The sequence below is a fragment of the Trifolium pratense genome, linkage group LG7, assembly GCF_020283565.1.
Source record: "Trifolium pratense cultivar HEN17-A07 linkage group LG7, ARS_RC_1.1, whole genome shotgun sequence".
In the NCBI taxonomy this organism is placed as follows: Eukaryota; Viridiplantae; Streptophyta; class Magnoliopsida; order Fabales; family Fabaceae; genus Trifolium; species Trifolium pratense.
The window spans coordinates 3909903-3929615 of NC_060065.1; the positions used below are offsets into that span (position 1 = coordinate 3909903).

The 19713-nt window shown below is 34.1% G+C and overlaps 1 protein-coding gene and 2 non-coding genes across 3 annotated transcripts; all 3 read left to right on the forward strand.

Annotated features, from left to right (window-relative positions):
* Positions 1-1815: 1815 nt before the first annotated feature.
* Positions 1816-4764, forward strand: LOC123899171 (GTP-binding protein At2g22870). Its single transcript, XM_045950241.1, has 4 exons — positions 1816-2363; positions 2450-2519; positions 3065-3227; positions 4256-4764. Exons 1-4 carry the CDS (start codon positions 1922-1924, stop codon positions 4484-4486), a joined length of 906 nt encoding a protein of 301 aa, XP_045806197.1. The 5' UTR covers positions 1816-1921; the 3' UTR covers positions 4487-4764.
* A 1131-nt stretch (positions 4765-5895) lies between these two features.
* Positions 5896-5968, forward strand: TRNAF-GAA. The gene has a single exon. It is a non-coding gene; the product is annotated as a tRNA-Phe (tRNA).
* Positions 5969-8058: 2090 nt separating this feature from the next.
* On the forward strand, positions 8059-8131 carry TRNAF-GAA. Its single transcript has one exon. It is a non-coding gene; the product is annotated as a tRNA-Phe (tRNA).
* The last annotated feature ends 11582 nt before the right edge of the window (positions 8132-19713 follow it).

Below are 19713 nucleotides of genomic sequence, written 5' to 3' on the forward strand. Positions count from 1 at the left end.
ATCAAATCAAAGATATTTTAATATTTTATATTGGTAAAGCCTATTAGATACTTGAATTTTAATTTCACTTATAAAAAGGTGAAATAGTGGGAGTATCGGAGTTCGAATCTCGATCCCTGTATTTTACATGTAATTAAAATAGTTGGTATTTTTTTATAATACAATATATAGTTTTTCATAACAAAATTTAGGATTCGGAAAATATAGACAAACTTGTGTATTTTTTACTAGTCTTGTGTTGTTCGATGATTAACGCGTATTTATATGTGATAAATATTTAGAGATGTTAAGGAGATGAGTACGTTGAAAGTTTTGATACATTATCTTTTAGTAAATACATTTGAAAATTGTGATAAATATTGTGAAATAATTAATTAAAAGTTTTAGAATTTTATTTTTGTAAAAGACAAAATGACTTTTACTGCACAAGAAATGCTGCGAAAACCATGAATCAACAACAAAGCTTACAAAGATCAAGAACAACACCCAAAAACCAACTGTGACAAATATTTATAACAAATTGTATTATAACTAATTAAATTGTATGATCATATACTTCATGGCGTATTCATGATTATACAAGTCATGCAATTGTTTCACATAAGTGTGCATATATATTTTTTATAACAAACAAAACTATACACTTATGATCAAGCAACAGTTTCATTATGGTGATCATACAATTTCAATACAATTTAATTCATGCAATAATTATGTACTTTTTTTTTTTTTTACAGAATGTATCTAAAAATGCTTAATTGTACGATCATATGGTTGTATTATAAATAATTTAATTATATGATCATATGCTTATAATTGTAAAAAGTGAAATTTTCTTATAATTGAGGTCCGAGAAAGTATGACATAACATGCGCTCATATAAGTACAAACAAGTATCTAAACACCATGTGAACATGTATAGAACAAATATCCCCTTTATAAATATAAGTAAATAATGTCTATCCAACACACCAATCTCCAACATAAACAACGGTCAAAATTAGGAACCAAAACAACAACAATAATAAACACTATGTTGCCCATTATAGCTTAATCGAAACCAAAACAACAAAAACGCCGGTCGATGCAACTAAAAAAGAGCACGGCCTCTTCCTAGAATACATATCAATCTAGGGATAACAATGGTAGGGAATGGGTAGGGTACTATAGTACCCATCCCCATACTCGCAGTTTAAAAAAATACTCGTACCTATCCTCATATTCGCCTGGGTAATGACCTTTGTATCCGTCCTCATACCCTATAGGAGAAATGATATTTGAACCAAATTAAGTGGTCCAATAAACATAAATTTAAAGCTTTATCTAGCAAAATGTAGCAATTAGCTGATAAGTTAACCTATTATGTGTATGTTTGGTTTCAATTCTGGAGCGGCCAGAATTGATTCTGGACATGTAGAATGGATTCTGACTTGTTTGGTTCCTCAAAAGTAAAATTGATTTTGTCTCTAGAATGGATTCTACTTGAAGCTAGAAATTGTAGCTTCTCATTCTAGAATTAATTTTTACACTCAAATTCTTTGTTCAACTCACTTTTGTATGAATATATCCAAACATAAATCAATTCTATCAAACTCAATTCTATCAAAATCAATTTTGTCAAACTCAATTCTGTCAAAATCAATTCTGTTCACCGCAGAACCAAACACATACTATGAATATATTTGTAGTTTATATATTATGAGTTAGCTTATAACTTACTTGCTGTATATTTGATAAAATTAGTATTTAAATTAATTTATAGATATAAAATGACATAAAAAATACATATTTAATTTTTTTTAACTTGAACAAAATGATTAAACCACCAAATTATTTTGCGTCCATCCGTGAACATTTTGTTTGAGTCATTCATTGCTCACAACTTGGTGTGTGTCTTCTGAACAGAGAAACAAACAGGGATATGGTTGTTCTTCATCTCCCAAGGCTATTATCCTTTTCCCTTTCTCGTCAAACCTATTCCATTTCAAAACGCACCTTAACCACTCTCTTACATCCACCAAAATCCACTCTCACAACTTCAGAACCAAACCTAGAACTAATATCCACAACAATAACCCCTAAACCCCAAACCTTATCTCTCGAAAATATCTTCATTCCTCCAAACACTAATGTCACTGAAAACGCAAGAATATTAAACGGTTCAAATATATTACTCAGTAATTACGCTACCGATGCTCAAATTATACAAGCTGATTTTGTCAAAAGTAGTGTTAGATTCGAAGATTGTCCTTCTGATGGTCTTCCTGAATTCGCTCTTGTTGGTCGTTCCAATGTTGGCAAATCTTCACTTCTTAATTCTATTGTTCGCCGCAAGAAACTCGCTTTAACTTCAAAGAAACCTGGTTCGTCTCTTATATTATTGCAATTTAGTACTTCATTTTTGTGTAATTTAATGTTGATGTTGATTGTTTCAATTTTTTGTGTGTAGGGAAGACACAATTGATTAATCATTTTCGTATTAATGATAGTTGGTACCTCGTTGATTTGCCTGGATATGGGTATGTCTAATTTTATGTTATGTTGCATATTTGGGATTAAACTGGAATTAGTGACTAATGTATTTGATATGAACATATTAGTATGGCTTTCGAATATTGTTTATGAATTTTGAGTGTCTAACATCTTTAGTTTTTGAAGTTGAAATGTTCAAGTTCTGTTAATGATTCTGACATTTTATCTGTGTTTGGGTCGGATTTTATTTGATACATGCATCACCGACACTTCTGATAGAAAACGTGTCTGGTGTCCGACACTCGTGTCGGAGTCTAACATTTGTGATTACATTCAATTAAATGACTTATTCCAAAAAAATTCCGGCGTCGATGTGTCAGTGTCAATATCTCATCCTGTGTTTGTATTACTGATCCGAAGTTATCCTGAAGAAAGAAAAAAAACTAATCATACGTGTATCATTTGAGAATTATATTTGGTCTTGTTCAATATTATGGAAACCTAATGAGAATTATATTTCTTTGTATCATTTTGATTAGATATGCTTCTATACTGATGACAATTATATATGCCATTTTGTTAATTTCATTAGGTATGCATCTGCACCGCAAGAACTTAGAAAGGATTGGGATAAATTCACCAAAGACTATTTTCTTAACCGGTCAACATTGGTTTCAGTTTTCCTTCTAATAGATGGTAGCATTCCCGCTAAAAAAATTGATCTTGAGTATGCACGCTGGTTGGGTGAGAATCAGGTAATGTATCAAAAGTTTCTTTATTAAAAATAACATGTTTTGTGTTTCTTATTCGTGCACTTTCTATCTGATGGTCATGGTGTGACTCGTGTGGAAGCCTGGTTCCGTCTTTGGCTTGCTGATGATAAGGGCTGACTTACTTCCTTTTTATCTATACGCCATGTAGGCAATGTGCACATGAGAAATATGATACTGAGAATATTACTTTATAATATAGTTCCTGCAACTCAAATTATTTTAATTTGATGGCATCTGTAAATGGGCTCGTTTTGGTCAGCTAGAAACCTAGAGCTCATCTATACAGAAGAAAAACAAAATACTTTTATAACTTATATCAGGAATCAATCTTTCTTAAGTGAGTGAGTTTGTAGAAAATGATTAATTTTAAGAGTATTATAACAACATAGATTGGGTTTAAAGAATTTATCTAAGCCCTCCAAAACCTTCCAAGATCATCCTCCAGTAAGTTTCCCCAAATTAGGGGGATTTTGTATTAGGAAGAAAAATGAAACCCCCAAAGCCTTTCTTCCCTTCCAAAGTTCCATATCCTCCTTCCTTTTTCAACCAAGCCCTCCCTTCCCCTCCTAAACTCCCAACATGCCCTAAGTGTTATGTACTCAGGTTAGTGTGCCCAACATCAAACCTAGGCCGCTCATGTTGTGTTGAAAAGAGTAGTCCATCTACACTAGGTTCAACAGCCAGACTCAAATAGCCTATAAAGCACTGAGACGGACACCAAACACGATACTAGTAATAAAAAAATGAAAGTAATTGAATGTAACAGTAATTACATGTGTCAGCACCGTGTCGGATACCGGACACACTTTCAGTCCGAGGTGTCGGTGCTACATTAATAATACTTGATGTACTCTAAAGGTCAGGTCATACGGGAGGAGAACCTCTAGCCCTCTACTTTAAGGGGGAGCTTCCTAAAGTGTTTCTCATGCATAGGCAATATGGTATCTGCACTTTAGAGTTGACAGTTTATTTTGGTAATGAAAGCTTGATTAATATAGCTTTTCTTTCAGATCCCAATGACAATAATCTTCACCAAATGTGACAAACGGAAGAAGAAAAAGAATGGAGAAAAGAACGGAGGCAAAAAGCCTGAGGATAATGTCAATGATTTTCAGGAGTTGATACGTGGCTACTTCGAAACCGTGCCTCCATGGATCATGACCAGTAATGTCACCCATGAAGGTCGTGACGAGGTACTCCTCCATATGGCTCAACTTCGAAACTACTGGCTCAAGCACTAGTGCGTGGAAACCTGTTGTGTTAGGGTTGCATCGTCCATCTTGAATACTTAAGGGACTGTATATCGGAGTTACTATATCTTTTTCTTATAGTAAGTTGTAGGGTAGACTAAATGTTTTCAGCTGATTATTCAAGTTCTAAATTCATCTAATTTCTCATGTTTATAGTAATAGAAAAATGCCTTTAAATTGGCTTACACTTTATGTTGTAAAGACTCTAAACTAAATGGCAACTGCGTGTATTAGCAAAAGAAATGGAGGTGCAAATAATTTGTTAAGCAGACTCTTGAACAACTTGGTCTACAGGCGAAGATCACAGGCCACAATAAGGGAATCACTTTTTACACCATCGTTAGTCATCAACAAGCTATTTAAATTATTTTAACTCGAGGTAATATATAGGGGCTGAAATTTAAATCTCAAATATTCCACTTATTTACTTTAAAATGAAATTTTACTCATTAAACTATTTGAGAAAAAAAACAATATAGACTACTATATGCAAAAAAAATCCAGAACATTTTTTAATGCGCTCCATATTTGTTTATAACAAATCCTATATAGGGGGGTAAAACAAAAAATCTAAGCATGGAATGGGATGTCAATTTTTAAAATAAATCATCATTTCTTTTTGTTTTTTTTTCTTCCTGACAAATCCCATTTTTTGAACTTATGTTACAATTGTTCGTAATTAGTGATGCTACTAAGAGCATCCTCAAATGTGTTGGAACTTAATTAAAGCAAGAACATACACACATAATTGAGAGAGAATTAAGAGAGAAAGAAGTTATTGTTATTGATCTCACTTATCACAATGTCACTTTACACCACTATTTATAATGTGTTGCTTACAGGTTAAGTTACTAACAAACTAGTAACTACCCCTAACTAACTCCCTAAGATCAAGTAACTAACATAACAGAAAAACTAACAAACACACAACTCATCACATAAAATCACCTAACAAACTCTTTTACTTGTGTTACAAGTAACCAACATTGGTTACAATGAATTACCCTCAACAAAATGCATGTTCTAAGTATAATTCTTAAATATAAAAATAAATTTTATGTTAAAGTATGTGTCACAATGTAAAGATTAATATCCAGACTAGAACAAAATAATAATGTCATTAGAGTGAAGTGTTCTTATACAATGTGACAAGATATAACTCATATGTTTAGTGCTCTTAATTTTTTGCATCAAAGTATCGTTAAGAATATTAATGTTTCGCGGAATGAAATCATCACCATAGCATGTTGAACTACAATTTGAAGAATATGTGGTGGCTGATGCTACTAGATGCATATAATTTTTCATACTTTATATGTTTTAAGCCTTTGAATTGAACCACTTATTTAACATTATGTATTATCCGTTAAATACAGTGTGATTAGTTACATTAACATCAAGCGGGGATAGCTCAGTTGGGAGAGCGTTAGACTGAAGATCTGAAGGTCGCGTGTTCGATCCACGCTCACCGCAAAAAGGAATTATTTTTGATTTATTTGACCGTGTATTTGTTCTTTATTTCGCTGGCCTTCTATTAAATCGGTTACTTACTCTACTCGTGTAGAAACTTACTAGAATCGGCACGCTGATGAAACTGAATCATTTTTAGTCGTACATTATTTTTGGTTATAAAAGTATATATTTGGTGAATAAACTCACAAACATAAAAATGACTGTCACCATTTTATAATTTATAGTCTCGTAGGCTATGCATGTTTGGAGGTTGGGAGGGGATATGAGAGGAATTTTAGTATATGTTAGAAAGTTTGAAGGGATGAAAGGGGGCTTTGAGGGAAGAAGAAATGTTTTATCTTTTTAAGATAGTGTTTTAATATTTTTTTTGACACAAGATAGTGTTTTAGTAGAGAATGATAAATAAACATCAATTATTAATATTTTAATATATATATTAAAGATCATATGTAATATCTTATAAAATTAAATTAGGTCTTTAGTAAGCCCGCACGAATAGATTCCTTGTTAAAAAATTATAGAAACTTTTTAAATCTTATAAATTTATAAAGTATTTTGAAATTAGAAAACATGTGCGTTAACATTCCATTAAAATTCAAACTTAAAAGTCTTGATTATAAAAGATCTTATAAATGCTCATGTCTAATATGAAAGAGTGGTTCAAAATGGTGCATAATGCGCAAGTTATTAATAACATTATAATGAATACTAATTTTACAAAATTTATCATTTGATTGAAAAGTTATATCATATAGATCATCCATAAATCTTTTCAGAGAAATGGAGGTGCAAATAATTTGTTAAGCAGACTCTTGAACAACTTGGTCTACAGGAGAAGTTCACCACACGCCACAATAAGGGAATTACTTTTTACACCATTTTTTCTAAACATAGTACTCTCCTTTTCTTTTTTCTTCAGAATATTCCTCTTTTCTACATAATTTCAGAATTAGTCTTTTCATGATATTCCTCTCATTTATTTCTCCTCCAACTAAACATCGTGTAATTTATTTTTTATTGGTGAAAATAAAAAATACATGTTGACTCAATAAGAGGGACTAAAATAACGCATAGAAAAAATGTGTAGGACTAAAAAAACAATAAAAGTTAAGTAAGAATTTAAGCTTACAAGGTTCTTATTTCGCAGGAACGCATAACAGCTAACCCAATTTATTTTTGTTACATACTTAACCCAATTAAATATCATTTTTATCGTTATTATTCAACAACAAGTTATTTAAATTGCACATAAAAAAAAACAAGTTATTTAAATTATTTTAACTCAAGGTAATAACATAGACTACTATATATAGGCCATGGAATTCGAATCTTAAAGCCACTATGTTTGGTCGAGTTGTGATGGATTTTGATGGTATACTAGAATATTTGACCTTAAAGATGAAATTTTAGTCATTAAATCGTCATTTCTTTTTGTTTTTCTTGACAAATCCCATTTTTTGAACTTATTTTACAATTGTTCTTAATTAGTGACGCTACAAAGAGCATCCTCAAATGCCTGTTCTAAGTATAATTCTTAAATATAAGAATAATTTTATGTTAGGATTAATATCCAGACTAGAACAAAATAATAATGTCATTAGAGTGAAGTTTTCTTATACAATGTGACAAGATAGAACTCATGTTTAGTGCTCTTAATTTTTTGCATCAGGATCTTTGAGCATATTAATGTTTCGCGGAATGAAATCATCACCATAGCATGTTGAACTACAATTTGAAGAATATATATATATGTGGTGGCTGATACTTCTATATATTCATACTTTATATGTTCTGAGCCTTTGAATTGAACCACTTATTTCATTAAGTTTCTCCAAACACGTAAATTTGTTAGTTGTTGTTGTTGAGTGTATTTGGTTTGTCTCGTCCCAATAATCGAGTTGAATTCAAAGTTACTTTATTCCAAAATAATTGTCTTTTAATGAAATTAAACATCTAATCCCAATATAATTTGATACTAAAACTAATAAACCATGATACTACTATGATATTCACCACTAGATATCTTTATTTCCGATTTCACATAAGTTATCACACGTTAAATATAGTTTGGTTAGTCATATAAATACAAAGCGGGGATAGCTCAGTTGGGAGAGCGTCAGACTGAAGATCTGAAGGTCGCGTGTTCGATCCACGCTCACCGCAAAATCGAATTATTTTTTTGATTTATTTGACCTTGCATGTGTGTTCTCTCTATTTCGCTGGCCTTCTACTAAATCGGTTACTTACTCTACTCGTGTAGAAAACTTTCACATTGGTTAGTGTACTCATGTTGAAACTTTATACTAGAACTAGAATAAGAGAGATGGCACGCTGCTGAATCATTTTTAGACATACATTATTTTTGGTCATAGAAGTATATTTGGTCTAGAATATATTATTATAAAACTCACAAACATAAAAATTTAGTGTATGTTAGAAAGTTTGAAAGGGATGAAAGGGCTTTGAGGAAGAAAAAATGTTTTATCTTTTTAAGATATTTTTGACGCAAGACATATAGTGTTTTTTTTTGTCAAGACGCAAGACATTGTTTCAGTAGAAAATGATAAATAAATATCAATTATTAATATTTTTAATTTGAGAGTTTTATAATAATATATGCTAGATATGCATCTAAAAAAAATAATATTTTTTTATATTAAAGATCGGATGTGGTATCTGATAAAATTAAATTTGGTCTTCATACAATATATTATAACTAAGTAAAGAATCTTACAATATCAACATATCAAACCATCAATGACATCTTAAGTTTTCATATCATACATGTCACTCTTAAAAAAATTGATACATTGGAAATTATAATTTTGCATTATTTTGCACTTCATACATCATAACATATTGCTTATTTTCCACTATAAAACATCATGTTCATGACAAAAACATTACAACTTATCAAATCCTTTTTATCTTTCCAAATGGAAATTATTGATGGAAATAACATTAGAGAAATACTTGCAACCACACGAAAAACCACTTTTCATATCATTCATTATGGAAATCAAGTTATAATCCAACTATTCTAATGCAAATTAGTTCATAATTTTCTTCATTATTCAGTATTATTTCAATAAAAAAAATCTCACATCAAAATTCTCGATACTTCATGTCATGTTAACATATATTTGAATTTTCTATTTCTGATACATTTTTTTTAGTGCTATGCGGAGGTAGATCCAAAATTTGTTCTTCAATATAACAACAACTTCGATCATCCTCTTATAATTGGTGGTTGGAATGCATTAACTAATTTTCTTGAATTAGATAACAATGTTGATGTTAAACTTGCATACTATGATTATCGATGCTTCCGCATTATTTCTAAACATGTCATTGAATCTTCAAATCAATTACGACCATTCCATAGTAGAAGCATTTTTCCACGGTGTACTATATGGTTTGATACCATATTAACACAAGAAATGGTTACAAAAACGACATTAGTTGAGTAATACTTTCAATTTCTATTTATTATTATTTTAATATTCAATTTTGTTAACTACAACTTACAATTTTTTTAAAAATTTTTGTAGGATTTACAAAAACCATTTAGCCAATTCATCAGAATATTATATTCATTCGATGAATTAAAAATCTGTACTGATGATGGTCGACATAACAAATTTTATGTTATTAAGAAGAATTATCCAAGGAAGATAGCAAAATTAGGATACCAATGGAATGATGTTTGTACCAGAAACAATTTTCTCCCAGGAATTACTATACGCTTTAAATTTTGTAACCTATATAGATGTCATCTTTTTCAAATTTCATTGTAATTTATGACATTTATATATTTGCATCTGATGATAAATTATCCAACATTATATATTTATATATTTCTATATTTTGTAACTTTATTTCTTATATATATCTAAAAAATATTTCCGTTTTGTTTATTAAATAGATTTGATTTTTTCATAATTTTATTGAATAATTTTAATGTAATTAACTACTTTTTTTCTTACTTTTTATATATAATTTTCAAATTAAAACCAAGAAATGCAGCCGACGACTTAAATAACACGCCGCAGGCGCGACCCGTGCAGAGGCACGGGTACTATCCTAGTTGTTTCAGTAGAAAATAATAAATAAATATCAATTATTAATATTTTTAATTTGAGTTTTATAATAATATATGCTAGATATGCATCTAAAAAAAATATTTTTTTTATATTAAAGATTGGATGTGGTATGTGATAAAATTAAATTAGGTCTTCACAAATCTATAAAGTACTTTGAAATTAGAAAAACATCTGCGTTAACAGTCCATTAAAATTCAAACTTAAAAGTCTTGATTATAAACGGTCTTATAAATGGGCATGTCTAACATGAAAGAGTGGTTCAAGTGGTGCATGATGCACAAATCATAATAACATTATAACGAATACTAATTTTACAAAATTTACCATTTGATTGAAAAATTATATCATATAGATCATCCATAAATTCTTTTAGATAAATTGAAAATTATTTGATAATGTTATTAAGTTACATCAAAATTAACGGTTTATGGGTTTTCATTGAATACCATTAATTTTGATGAGTCTTAATAACATATCAAATATTTTTTAATTTTTCTAAAAAGATTTATGGATGATCTATAATTCTATATGATATAAATTTTCAATCAAACTGTAGATTTGGTAAAATTTATATTCGTTATAATATTATTCATGACTTGTACACCATGCACCACCTGAATCACTCTTTTATAATTAGACAAACCCCTTATAAAGAAATACTTAAAACTCAATACATGCAAATTTCAACTCTTGATTTGATAAAATAATTTCTTAAAATCAATAAAAATTATATTGATCACTTTTATCTAGTCAATATGAGATTCATAACATCAAATCTATGGAAGTTAAAAAAATGTACAAAATGTTTGCAAAGTACAAGGATATGACTGGACTAAGTTTTGTGAAAAATTCGTTTTGTCAATTAGTATTTAGTAGTCTATCCATTAAATGGTTTTGCATGTGTTCCTTTCAAAAAAGAATATCCGGTGGCTTTTTGTAAGCTGGTGATTTTTCCTTGACAAACATTCTAGGGTATACCAATCATTTGATCTATACCCTAATCGCATAATTTGGATTAGTTAGATTAGACGAGTGACCATCTAACTTAGCTTGATGTTGACTCTTCTCAGCCTCCATTAAATTCAGTCTATGTATAATGTATATAATTATAATTATTTATTTATTTATAAATAATGCATATATTTAAGCTCATAGAAAAAAAATCTATATATTTAAACTGTGAACAACTTATACCGGAAAATAAATATATGAGAACCACCAATTGAATTTTAAAGTCAAATAATTACAATATTGGAAGTAAAATTGGATTCGAATGTCGCTTTCTTTAAATAAGGTCTTAAGTTTAAATCTTTTGACCTTTTATGTGAAAATTAATATGAACAAAGTTGATATAGATATTTCGCTAAAATAATAATATGATTGAAAAATAGATGTTACGATGAGTGACGACCAAACCTAACTTAATTGATAATACGTACAGTACTGATATTATTAGACTTGAGATCCAAATTTGAACCTAAATTTTGCAATTATGTGTGTGAATTTTGATTAATGTTTATCACTTTGTCGACGGACAAAAAGAAAAAAAAACAAGTCCTCAGAATATTGTGATGGTCCATTCCATTTGGTGAAATTCACCTCAAGACGTATTGATCAAAACCGTTAGGAAAATAAATGATTTGAAGTTTTGGACCACATAAATTAAATGGCTTTTAACCCCATAAAACCACGATGGTCCTGAATCTTTGATATTAAACTGATTAGCTTCCATGTGCAGATTGTGTACGTACCTTATGAATTGCCTTGTGAAGCTTGTGGATCTTATATATATATATATATATATATATATATATATATATATATATATATATATATATATATATATATATATATATATATATATATACGTGACAGGACCACCTTAGTTGTATGTTTTCCTAAGTGCAACAATTTGGGATGCAATTTTTTGCTTAAATTAATTGCCATTTAAAACAGCTGCTTTAACTCAAATTAGCTATTTTTTTTTTATTTTAAATTTTTAAGATTGTATCCCATGACAATTTTTGTGTGTGCCTGCATGCCCAAATTAAATATCAAATCCGAAACTTTAATTAAGTTTGAAAAAACACATTTAAACGCAATTGACTAATTCAAATGAACTACCAAGTACTTGATTGTGCACTTAAAAATATCATTGCTAATGGAGGTAAAATGTTCACACAAATATCATGGTAAAAATATAATAGATAAAAATTAATACATGTGTTATTAATTAGATGCGATACTTATTGTACAACATACTGATATATCTATCTATAATTTATATGCATTCTTTTCAAAAAATAAAAGATCCCAACAAGACTTCCATGTATAGCCATAAAAGAAATATATATTCATTGTCAAAGTGGAACATTCTGCTACATGATAGATAGGTACGCATCATATAATATATCTATATCTACACTATGGTTTTTTCTAATTTACCCTCACATAAATTGAGGGTAGGTGCCCTTTGATGATGTGACACCAATGAAATTCATCCACATTTATTTAAGTCAAACATAATTAACTTTTTACCACAAAGTAGTTTAGACTACTTTTATTTTCATTTAATTATATTTTATGTATTATATTCTATGAATTTATATTTTGGACCTAATTGCTTCTGATTTATTTGCTTCTTCTTCAAATTGTTTTACGTCTCAAACAACTTTCTTCTTCGCGTAAAAAAAAAACTTTCTTCTTATCGTCAAAAAACTTTCTTCTTCTTCTTAAACATTTCAATCTCTGCCGCAACCTCCACCACTGTCATGTTAGCATTCTACAGCTCCTCCGCTTTTGTGTTATCCGATGTCAATCTTTACTGCAGCCTTCGCCACCGATCTACCGGATTTCTTCAAGATTCTAAAACTTGTGATTTTCAATTTCTTACATGTTATGTTTTTTAGCATATTTTTCCTGTTTTTTTTTCTCCTTATTTTTTCCTATTATGTCATAGAATGTGATTCCTATTCATCGTCATTTTATTTTTGTTTTCTTTGGTTGTCCATATCTGGAAAAAATTGCAAACAAAATAGTTTAGAGAAGACAAAATGAAATTAGGAGAATGTAATCAAGAAAATTGATCCACTTGATTGGTCACTGAGTTAAGAAGAATTTGATTTATGATTGTTGACCAATAAGGAATATGATTCAATATTTATTACCATATTATTGAAAATTCAAAACTCAAATGAATCGAATTAATTGCACCAAGTAATTAGTTACAATGAGTAAACCGTCAAATACCCCATTGAAATTTTAAAATTCGTCAAATATCCCCGTGATATTTTGAAATGAGCAAATACCCCCCTAAAATTTTAAAAAGTCAATCAAATTGCCCTCTTGCACTACCAGTCAGAGTCCACACCAGGGAGCAAATAATTTGAAACGGAGGGAGTATTTACACCGGAATAGCATGAATTATTTGATTTTATTTTATTTTTTTGAAGCATTATTTGATTTCATTTAATAAATGTACAAGTGGAATTGTATATTTAAATTAAAGATATTAGGTTTTTTTTTTCCTTTGTTGTTTTTGTTCTCTTATTATTTTTATTTAAACTAACATTGATATATATTTATTTTATTTTATTTTCCTTTGTTGTTATAACATTGATTTTTTTTACTAATAACATTGATATTTTAGAATCAATATATAACGTTTAGAAACAAGCAATCAATGACCAAATTAATTCTAATTATATTTACACATAGTCTAAAATATAATTAAAGAAAACTAGTAACATAAAATATAATTAATTAAAAATAAAAGTAGTCAAAATTACTTTATGGTAAAAAATTAATTATGTTTGACTTAAATACACGTGGATGAATTTTATTGGTACCACATCAGCATAGGGCAACTACCCTCAATTTATGCGAGGGTAGAGAAGTAGTCACCTATCTCCTTTTGAGTAACAAGTGTGGTAACGTTTTTTTTTTTTAACGTAAAATATCTACTTCATTTTATTCATAATAATATCAGGAATACAAAGGGGAACATCAATGAAAATGTGGAAACTAACTAAGGATGTGGTCTCTCTTGCTAATACATGAGTGACCTCATTGACTTGTCTCCTAATAAGTGAGGTAACGTACTAACGTTTATAAGTTAGGATTAACCGATTAAATATGTTTTTTTATCCCTATAAATTTAAGTTCTATAAAATTTTTAAGCAACTTTTGGTCCCTAAAGTATTTCATATATTGATGACAGTCAATTATATGATGTTTTTAGTAGTAATTTAGGGTTGTTTTTGGACTGGGCAATGGGCTTAAAGGCAAAATCAAACTAGCCCAATTAATATGAGAAAGGAAACAGGCCCAAAACAATTAAATTCTAAGTGTCCATTTGGCGATATAAGGCCTGGGCGAGGTAGACAATGAAGGATACCGCCCATAGGATGGATTTACACACGATAACAAAATATCTTCATGCTCCTCTGCCTTAGCGATTACTTAGGAATGAAGAAACCAACTCCTTGAAACTGCCATGGCTTGGAGACCAAGGTTTTATTCCTACTTTCACGCTGCATCACCGGAAAAGGCGCTGAAGACCGGATTTTTAGGAGCCCTTGCTTGGAGAAGAAGACTAGAAGCTCTATAAATAGCTCCTTACTTTCATTTGTAAAGGGATCGATTTCTGACTTATCAAACTCCCAGGGTTGTTGGGATTGAACTGAGTGTAATCACACCATTTGATCAATAATACAAACCCCCTCGTTTTTTACCAGAACATTTTGGCGCCCACCGTGGGGCTGCGGTAAAATCATTTGATCCCAGCCTATCACAGCAACTAGACGAAAAATCAAACATCTTCACATGGCTGGAGAACACGAAAACCACGACAACTCTAACGTTAACACCCTGCAAGCCGCCGTCGTAGAGATTCGGCGCTTACAAACTCAGATTGCGGCCATAGAAGCCGAAAGAACTAATGAGAAAGAGAAAGCGAAATTGACTTTGGAGGAGGAGGAGGGAGAGGGCGTCATGGACGTACAACCCTTAGCACAGCACCTGTGGGATGCCCAAGTGGTGGAAACAATCAAGGTTCCTCACCTTCCTACCTTCGACGGAAAGACGGATCCAAGGGAGCACCTGATGGCAATTGGGACACAAACTGCCATAATCAATGCTCCGGAACATCTAAAGTGTAAATTACTAGCCGGCACCTTCAAGGATGTCGCCCTGCGTTGGTACATGAACCTTCCAAGAAACTCAATTGAGAGTTATGCTGACTTTCATAAAAAATTTATTCACCAGTTCGCTGGATCGAAACACGTGAAAGTCACATCAACCAGTCTTTTCTCCATCCGCCAAAACCCTGGCGAGTCATTGCGTAACTTCCTCGCCAGATTTAGCGAAGCCACCATCAAAGTCTCAAATCCAAATCAGGAGATGTTTGTGGCAGCCTTCCACAATGGGCTAAGAGCGGGACATTTCAATGAGTCCTTAGCCCAAAAGCCAGCCTCGTCGATGCAAGAGGTGAACAAGAGGGCGGAGTGTTATATCAAGGGCGAAGAAAGTAACGCCGAGAAAAGGCAAAGAGACGTTAAGGAGAAGGAATACGTGGGCCGTGCCACTAGAGCGCCCGAACACCCACGACCAAAATCGGGGGGCCACCAAGGAGACCCATGGCAGAGGCACCATGGGAAACCCTACCGCCAACCGCCCAGAAGAGAATTCAGGAATCATCCCGCCAATGAAGACTTCACGCCATTAAACGCCTCAAAGGTTTACGTCTTAAATGAGATTCTGGCCACTGGTTTGGCAAACCTCCCCCCAAGGAGAACCAGTAACATCCCCATGGGGCTGGACGATAACGCCTGGTGCGCATATCACAGGTGTAGAGGTCACTCCTCGGAGAAATGCTTCCGCCTAAGAGATTTGATCGAAGAACTAATCAAAAGCGGACACCTTCGCAAATTTATTGACGACGCCGCCCAAGGGCGGGTTGTCGTGCCAAAAGTTCCCCGGCAGGAGCCACGAGACCCTCCTGGGCCAAACAGAGAGCCTCCCAAGGGGAGAATCTCCGTGAATACAATAGCGGGGGGATTCTCAGGCGGGGGCGAATCAAGCTCAGCAAGGAAAAGGTATGTACGCCGAGCCATCTCGGAGATATACCTCATAAGTCAACCTCAGCCATTAGACGTACCAGATTTGGCATTCACAGCAAAGGATGGTTTGGAGGTAGCACCCCATGACGATGATCCCTTAGTGATACAAGTCCAAATTTTGAACTGTGATGTAAAAAGAGTACTGATAGATTCGGGGAGTTCAGCGGACATTATGTACTGGGAAGCTTTCAAGGCCATGCAATTAGCAGAAGAGCAATTGCAACCATACTCCGGAACCCTGGTTGGGTTCTCTGGCGAACAAGTGGACGTAATGGGTTACGCCTCCCTTCTTACCACGTTTGGAGAAGGCAGCAACGCCAAAACTATCAAAGTGCGATATCTGGTAGTTAAAACTCCTTTTACCTCCTATAATATTATTATAGGAAGACCCGCCTTTAACGCATTAGGGGCGGCCATGTCCACTTTATACCTAGCAATAAAATACCCCCTCGAGAATGGGGGAGTAGGAACAGTACGGGGCGATCAGATTCTCGCCAAGAAGTGCTACGAGTCCAGCTTAAAGATACGACACCGAACTTCCAGCGCAAGCGGAAAATTCGAAAGAAGACAAGCCGCAATTCCAGGCGGCATAAACATGATAGAGAGCGCAGATATGGATCCAAGGGAGGAATTCCAAGATCGAAGGGTAAGCCCTATAGAAGACCTGGAGCAGGTTCAAATTGGCGATTACCCTCACCAGACAACTAGCTTGGGAACAGCGTTGCCCAGCGAGGAGAGGAGACGAATCATCAAAATCTTGAAGGATAACGCTGACCTATTCGCATGGAAACCTTCAGATATGCCAGGGATTGACGAAGGGGTGATAACACATAAACTCTCAATATCACCCAGCACAAAACCAGTTTCCCAAAGAAAAAGGAAGGTGGGAGAAGAAAGGCGAGTCGCTATAGCAGAGGAAGTAGAGAAACTAAAGGAAGCAGGATTCATCGAAGAAATAAAATATCCCTCATGGTTGGCAAATGTCGTCATGGTGAAAAAGGCCAACGGGAAGTGGAGAATGTGCGTGGACTTCACAGACTTAAACAAGGCGTGTCCCAAAGATCCATATCCCCTACCTAACATAGACAGGTTAATTGATGGCGCCTCGGGGTGTAGGATGCTGAGTTTTATGGACGCCTACTCCGGATACAATCAAATAAAGATGAACCCCTCCGACGCCCGCCATACAGCCTTTATGTCGAATACCTGCAACTATTTTTACAACGTCATGCCTTTTGGACTGAAGAATGCGGGAGCAACATACCAAAGGTTGATGGACAGGGTTTTTGCTGAGCAAATAGGGAAGAATTTAGAGGTATATATCGACGACATGGTAGTAAAAACTTCCGAGGGAAGTCGCCATGATGATGATCTGTTGGACATCATGGGATCAGTAAGAAAGTACAACATGAGACTAAACCCAGCAAAGTGTTCCTTTGGGGTACAAGCCGGAAAATTCTTAGGGTTTATGCTCACCAGCAGAGGAATAGAGGCTAACCCCGAAAAATGCCAAGCCATCATAGACATGAGGAGCCCTACATCCGTGAAAGAAGTACAGACCTTGACAGGCAGAATAGCCGCACTATCCAGATTCCTATCATGTGCGGGCGAAAAGGGTTTCCACTTCTTCGCATCTCTTAGGAAAAATGAGAGATTTTCCTGGACGCCAGAATGCGAAGAAGCCTTCAAACAACTAAAAGAGTTCCTGGCATCACCGCCCATCTTGACACGCCCATTACCAGGTAACACCCTTTACCTATATCTCGCAATCTCGGATAGAGCTTTGAGTTCAGCTCTAGTTCAAGAAATAGAGGGCGAAGAAAAACCTATATATTTTGTAAGTAGAACCTTAAGGGGAGCAGAAACAAGGTATCAAAGAATAGAGAGGTTATCTCTCGCGGTAGTTGTCACAGCCAGAAAGTTAAGGCAGTATTTTCAAAGCCACCAGGTAATTGTTAAAACAGATTACCCTATCAAGAATGTCCTCCGAAAGCCAGACTTGGCAGGAAGAATGGTGGCGTGGTCCGTGGAATTATCGGAATTTGACATCACCTTCTCACCTAGAGGGGCCATTAAGTCACAAAGACTAGCTGATTTTGTATTGGAGATGTCTACTCCGCCAACAACAGAGAAAACGGCGTTTTGGACACTCTCAGTTGACGGGGCCTCCAATGTGCGAGGAAGTGGAGCCGGAATAGTACTGGAAGGACCGGATGGCGTGATGATAGAACAATCGCTACGTTTCGCCTTCAAAGCTAGCAACAACCAAGCGGAATACGAGGCTTTGATAGCAGGAATGAAGTTGGCAAGCGATATGGAGGTAAAAGAGCTAAAGGCCATGAGTGATTCCCAGCTGGTAACCAACCAAGTATCAGGGAAGTTTCAAACGAAAGAGCCGCAGTTAATCAAATACGTGGAGAAGGTGCAAAACCTAGCTAAGCATTTCGATTCGTTCGAATTGATTTACGTTCCCCGCGAACAAAACATGAGAGCAGATCTATTGTCAAAATTGGCGAGCACCAAAAAACCAGGAAGCCATAGAACCGTTATCCAAGAAACCATAAAAACTCCCAGCATCGACGGGGAAGAGGTAATGATGGTAATAGAAGAAGAAGACTGGAGATCGCCCATTATCCGGTACCTCCAAAAGGATGAGCTCCCGAAAGAAAGGGAAAAGGCTTTTAAATTGAGGAAAATGGCGGCATGGTATTCAATGGTAGGGGATAAGCTATATAAGAGAGGATTCGCGTCCCCCCTCCTTTTATGCGTCAGTACTGAAGAAGCCAAGCGCATCATGAATGAAGTACACGAAGGATCATGTGGTAGTCATATCGGTTCAAGAGCATTAGCAGGAAAGATATTGAGAGCAGGATTTTATTGGCCAGATATACATGATGATACCGCCATGTATGTAAGAAACTGTGACAAATGCCAAAGACACGCCAACCTGCATCACGTTCCGGGGGAGCCACTGAAGTCAGTGTTATCCCCTTGGCCCTTTTTCATGTGGGGTGTAGATATCGTTGGTCCATTTCCGGTTGGCTATAAACAAGCGCGATGGATCATCGTCGCCGTAGACTACTTTACAAAATGGATTGAAGCAGAGCCGGTATCCAGCATCTCGGCGGAACAGGTAAAAATCTTTTATTGGAAGAAAATCATCTGCAGATTTGGATTGCCCAAATACATCGTATCCGACAACGGTACACAGTTCGCCAGCGAAAAGGTCGTTGAATTCTGTCAAAGCAAAGGAATAAAAAACACCTTTATATCAGTGGAGCATCCACAAGCTAACGGACAAGCAGAGTCAGCAAATAAGGTGATACTAAGAGCCTTAAAAAGAAGGCTAGATAGTAAAGGCGAAGCTTGGGTAGCCCACATCTCACCCATCCTCTGGTCGTATCACACCACTCCCCAATCCTCGACAGGAGAAGCGCCATTTACAATGGTCTATGGTTCGGACGCGATGATCCCGGTGGAAATAAATCCTCCTAGTTGGCGCAGAAAAACCACGACGCAGGAA

What these genes read in the sequence shown, in the direction of transcription:
- LOC123899171 (XM_045950241.1), top strand. Translation starts at nt 1,922, where the DNA reads ATGGTTGTTCTTCATCTCCCAAGGCTATTATCCTTTTCCCTTTCTCGT. An exon ending in TTTAACTTCAAAGAAACCTG is followed by an intron (nt 2,364 to 2,449) that starts GTTCGTCTCTTA and finishes TTTTGTGTGTAG; the next exon opens with GGAAGACACAATTGATTAAT. An exon ending in GTTGATTTGCCTGGATATGG is followed by an intron (nt 2,520 to 3,064) that starts GTATGTCTAATT and finishes TAATTTCATTAG; the next exon opens with GTATGCATCTGCACCGCAAG.